Source organism: Triticum urartu, chromosome 1A (assembly GCF_056163025.1).
Source record: "Triticum urartu cultivar PI428250 chromosome 1A, HENAU_Tu73, whole genome shotgun sequence".
NCBI lineage: Eukaryota > Viridiplantae > Streptophyta > Magnoliopsida > Poales > Poaceae > Triticum > Triticum urartu.
The window spans coordinates 428,185,221-428,190,886 of NC_141873.1; the positions used below are offsets into that span (position 1 = coordinate 428,185,221).

At 51.7% G+C, this 5,666-nt stretch overlaps 1 protein-coding gene across 1 annotated transcript; it reads left to right on the forward strand.

Annotated features, from left to right (window-relative positions):
• Positions 1–312: 312 nt before the first annotated feature.
• On the forward strand, positions 313–4,898 carry LOC125515885 (uncharacterized). The gene is made up of 2 exons (XM_048681379.2): positions 313–4,343; positions 4,475–4,898. The coding sequence occupies exon 1, from the start codon at positions 685–687 to the stop codon at positions 4,330–4,332; it is 3,648 nt and encodes a 1,215-aa protein (XP_048537336.1). The 5' UTR covers positions 313–684; the 3' UTR covers positions 4,333–4,343; positions 4,475–4,898.
• The last annotated feature ends 768 nt before the right edge of the window (positions 4,899–5,666 follow it).

Consider the following 5,666-nt stretch of genomic DNA (forward strand, 5'->3'; position numbering starts at 1 on the left):
ACATATGTTACTTCCTACTATAAAGGTAGTAACATAGAGTAGTAACATGCGCATGTTACTGCTCTATGTTACTATTTATTGTGGCTAGTCTTAACACCAGCCAACTCACATAAATGGATGTTAAGAAGAAAGAAAACGCCCTCATAAATGGACCCTCTAGAACCAACCATGCACCTGCACCAGCCTCCAAGATCACCAAGAAGGTTCACACGATTAGCCGTCACAGAAGATCCAGCGTTCCTAGAGAGGGAAGAAACGTCGCGCTCTGCCCAGGCTTCACCATCAAGGATGTCCCTTTGAGCCGCCCACCCACTCGCCGCGGCTCCCCTTCTTCCTCCCATCGCATTCTCCCCGCACACAGCCCATCTTTCTTTCTTTTATTCTTCCCTTGCACTCTTCATTTGAGTCTAATCCCGTCTCTTCCCTCGTCCAACTCCCAACTTCCGCTCCCCCGCAGTTCACATCACCTTTGCTCCGGCTTTCTTGCCGCCCGCGGGCCGCCGTTGAACTCGACCTCGACAAGAAGGAAGAAGCCAAGCACTCCACGGAACCTCCCACCACAAGCCGAGAGATTCCAGACCAGACGGAAGCTTTGGCTCCAAGAACCCGAGGGAGGAATCCGGGGAGAGAAGCCAAGAAGTCGAAAGGAGGGATAGTAGTAGTAGTACTGTAGTAGCAGCAGCCATGGTGAGGAGCAAAGAGGTGCCCAAGAGGCCCAAGGACCCGCTCATGACCCCTCCGTCCAAGCCCAGGGGGTACAGGGACGACGGCTTCGGCGGAAGCCTGCCGAGGAACCGCGGCGGCGCGGCCATGTCCCCGGCGCCGGCCTCCGTGCCCAACTACATGCGGGCCACCAGCAGCTCCGGCGCCAAGGCCGGGCCCGGGCGGCGCGCGGGGGCGGTGCCCTCGTCGGCGTCGCCCACGGCCAGGCGGGGGCCGCTGCGGGCGGTCACGACGGGGAGGGTGCTGTTCCCGACGCCGGAGGTGCCCGGCATGGTCCGGGCCACGCCCACGTGCTCCTCCACCATGAAGGAGGCCAAGTTCCCCGGCGCGCTCGACCTGGCGCCCGGGGCCACCGACGCCCAGGGCCCCGCGGCGATGCGCGTCTGCCCGTACAACTACTGCTCCCTCAACGGCCACACCCACTCGCCGGCCGTGCCGCTCCGGAGCTTCCTCGCGTCGCGCCGCCGGCTCATCAAGACGCAGCAGAGCATGAAGCACAAGGGCGTCTCGGCGTTCCGCAAGGGATCCGGCCATCAGAGGCCGGAGGACAAGAACGGCAGCCCCGTCCTCTCCGCCGCCGTCGCCAAGGCCGCGCCTCTGGTCGACGAGGAGGCGCTGGGCGACTTCTTCGTGGAGGTGTACGCCGGCCCGAGGGTGAGCTCCGACATGAGCTGCAGCGACATGTCCCTGGACGAGATGGACGCCGCGGTGAGGAGGATGGAGTTCGTCGTCTTCGACCGGTGCGGCGTGGGCGAGGACGACGAGAAGGGCGGCGATCCTGCCGTTGGCGTTGACGGCGGCGGGAGGCCGGAGGAGGACAGGCTCGGTTTCTGCAGGGACAGTTCGTCGGAGTGCAGCGATGACGGTGCCTCCGGTCTCATCTCCAGCAACCTCGTGGAGGAGCTGCCCTGGATGAGGTACGAGTGCGATAGCCTGGACGATGATGTTTCAGAAGAGCATGTTCAGGAAGCAGAGGTTTCAGAGGGGCAAGAAGGTGAAGATGAAGAAGGCAGATCCCGCGGATCGGGCGATAATCACGAAGAGGAGGCGGATGAAGAACAGAAACCAGAAAAATCGGAGATCATCTCCGATCTGCCCCGTGAAACGGGGATCATCGCGGAGGAAGCGGGTGCCGATTGCAGAGTGGAGATCTGCGAAGAAATCTCAAACACAATGGATCAACAGGAGGCGGCTTCCACAGTGCAAGAGAGGCAACATGAAGACGATGAGGAGCGTGTCTCGGATGTTGCCCACAAAATGGAGATCGCCGCGGCGCAAGCATGCATTGTTTGTGCGGCGGAGGTCTGCAATGAACAGCAAGAAGAAGAAGATCAAGACAACATCCTGGGCCAAGTGATCCAAGGGGATGCTTCTGATGGACAGGGCACGTCAGAAGAGAAGCTCTCCAATGGTGTCGATGAGCCGGAGATTCCTGAGCATGAACTAGACATCCTGGGCAAAGTGGTCCAAGGGGATATTTCTGATGGCCAGGGCACGTCAGAAGAGCAGCTCTCCAATGGTGTCTGTGAACTGGAGATTCCTGCGAATGAAGTAGCAGAAAGAGTGGAAAATGTCCTCGAAGAGAGCCCGGTGGATGAGAGTTCAGCAGATCAAGAGGCAAAGGATGATCGGAGCAACGTTGAATCTACCGGCAACTTGGACGTTACAGAGAAGCAGGACATGCCGGATCATGAGTCTGAAGTGGAGCTTTATGAGACTGTGCCCAGTGTTGCATGCGAAGAGGATTTCGTTGAGGAAGATGTAACCTCAAGAGCTGTTTCAGAAGGTGAAATTTCTGACTGCAGTGAAATTGCTTCTCCGGATGTTGAAATGTCCACACAGCCAACAGAGGGTGGCATTGAACAAGATGTGAACAATGTGGAAGATGCTTTTGAAGAGTATGGCAGCGCCGTGAACAACTTGGTTGATCAGTGTATCCCTGCAGAAGGCACAGTGGATGTCATAGAAGATGCTCAGAAGGAAATTGAGATTGCCTCATGCAATTTGGAAGATGCTTCTGAAGCATATGGTACTTCCCAAGAAAGCAGCCAGGAAGTTGATTTCCTATGTGTTGATGCTGCTGCTCAAATGGAACCAGAGCCAGAGGTTACAAACTGCAAGTTGGAAGATTCTTCTGAAGAGTATGGTATTGCCCAAGAAAGCAGCCAGGATGTTAAGCCTGTATGCGTTGATGCTGCTGCTCAAACGGAACCAGAGCCAGAGGTTACAAATTGCAAGTTGGAAGATTCTTCTGAAGAGTCTGGTATTGCCCAAGAAAGCACCCAAGATGTTAAGCCTGTCTGTGTTGATGCTGCTGCTCAAATGGAACCAGAGACTAGAAACTGCAACTTGGAAGATGCTTCCGCAGAAGCTGGTATCACTGGAGAAACTGTTCATGATGATAACTTGGTGTATGTCGGCGAGGTTGCTCAAGTGCAATCAGGGGTTGACACAAGCGAGTTGGTAGACACTTCTGAAGAATCTGGTATTGCTCATGAAATTGGTGAAGATGACAACTCTGCATATGTCAGTAATGATGCTCAAAGTGATTCTGGGATCGCCACATGTGAACTGGGAGAAGAATCTGCTACTGTCCAGGAAGCTGATCAGGATCAGAACTGTACAGATATCAATGGTGGTTATACACATGAGTCCGAGCTTACCGCTTGTGAACTGGCAGAGGCTTCTGAAGCATGTGATATTACCCAAGAAGCTATTCAAGATGACAGCATTTCAGATGTCAGTGATGGTGCTCAAAAGGAATCAGAAATTATAGCATGCGAATCAGAACATGCTTGTGAAGAATCTCATATTATCCAAGAAGGGGGTGAAGATGTTAACACTGCTTGTGAAGAATCTGATATTATCCAAGAAGGGGTGGAAGATGATAACACTGCTTGTGAAGAATCTGATATTATCCAAGAAGGGGTGGAAGATGATAACACTGCTTGTGAAGAATCTTATATTATCCAAGAAGGGGGTGCAGATGATAACACTGCTGGTGTCCGTACTGGTGCTCTAAAGGAGCCAAAGATCATGGCATCCGAATTGGCAGATGCTTGTGAAGTTTGTATTACCGAGGAGGCTAATCTCTCACCCGTTGTCCAGATACCTGAGCATAACTATGACCTGTCAGCAACTGACGGCCATGGGGAGCCCCAGAACCTACCAGCAGAAGACACTGTTGCAAAAGAATTTTCCATTGACGACATGTGCAACGTATTCAGCGGGATGAACCTCAAAGGCGACATATATGTTGATCCTACCGAGTCCGAGATTTGTCCGAGAAACAGAAGGATCGTTGCCGGGAGGAGGAGAATGCCTGAAGAAGATGAATACATGCGAGGCTTTAACCCAAGGGCACCAAATTTTCTTCCTCTGGAATCAGACCCTGATGCAGAAAAGGTTGATCTGAAGCATCAGACGGCGGAAGACCGCAAGAATGCCGAAGAGTGGATGATTGACTACGCGCTTCGGAGGGCGGTGAATAATCTAGGCCCTGCTCGGAAGAAGAAAGTGGAGCTTCTGGTCCAGGCCTTTGAGACTGTCCTACCGCAGGATGAGAAGAAAAGCATTTCACCTACAAGGCCTGCCCAAGCTTGCAACTGATAGTTCTAGAGGTGAGAGCACTTTGGAAATATTTCACGGCATAGTTTGCCGTGATAACCGTAAAAACTTATTTGCAGTTAACTGTACATAAAACCCTTTTCACGAACTAACCTGTTACATGCTTCTCTTTTTTGTGTTGCAGTTAGTGGTTGAACTAATCGTGGAGTACGTTGACGACTCGCGAGCTACTAACTCGGTGGTCGCTGCAATATTAGTGCCAGAGATCCACTCCAAGTTGGACGAGAAATAACTACTTACTTACTAGTCACTGGAGATCGATCGATCGTTTGCTAGAGATCTCTGGTTAAAGTAACATGGAGAGGGTAAACTACTCACTGATGAAGAGTTTCCTGTCTAGTCTAGTTGCTGAGCTGCAAAGGAGTAGCTCAACAACCGAGCTGTGTGTGTGTGTACATATGTGTCATAGTCCTGATGCTTGGTATTTATGTATACTCATGTTTGTGAGAGTTGCAAAAAAATTCAATGGTGCTGAGGTGCTGCATTGACTTTGCCTGGGATCGATCAATCAATAAAACTCTTCTCGACTGCTTGTTTGCTGTGAGAAATGATAGTTACCGTCTATGTAAAGTGCTCGTGTTTATGTGCAGATGTTTAGAATCTTGTGGCTGCTTTCTGTGGATTCAATCCCATTTCATTTCTAGTCTTGTATGCAATGCCTGAAGAAATGCACCAGCTAAATAAACCTGCAAACTCCACTCGAAAGTTGTATTAGTACTACAGTCAGTCTACATAGTGAGTAAAATTTAAGTTTCCCAGGAATGAATCTGAAGGTGACGCCGCGCGTGTGCTTGGATCATGTAGCTAACGTTAACCCGTCTGATAGCTGCAGCCAAACTGTGTAGCGTGTGTGTGGAGTCGTCTGCAGGGCCCCGGGGCTGGAAAAGGAGTAGGAGATGATCCCATCCGAGCTGTCATGGTCTATACGCTGACTCGCCAACAGATCAGCCGGCCTATACATCCTGTGGCCAGCGAGCTGCCGGCCAAAGATCTCCGCCGACGTGACACGGACCGAGCCATCACCATCGCCATCGTCGGCATTACTGCTCAGTATGCAAGGCAAATCCTCTTCGTTTAACACGTGGTTGGTTTGACCTCTCGTTTCAGTCTTGGCGAACACATCTGTCCGCCGTCAGAGGATTCATGATCTGTTTCAGAAATCTCAGTCAAAAACTTGTGGCAGGCACAGCACTAGTTCAATGTTAGCGTTCTTCGTGCACTCGACACGGATACCTTGGACTGGTTCTTCTTTTAGAAAAGTGATCCCGGCATCTACATTATGGGATGCACACAATCATCTTTATTAAGAACTCGGT

What these genes read in the sequence shown, in the direction of transcription:
- LOC125515885 (XM_048681379.2), top strand. Translation starts at nt 685, where the DNA reads ATGGTGAGGAGCAAAGAGGTGCCCAAGAGGCCCAAGGACCCGCTCATG.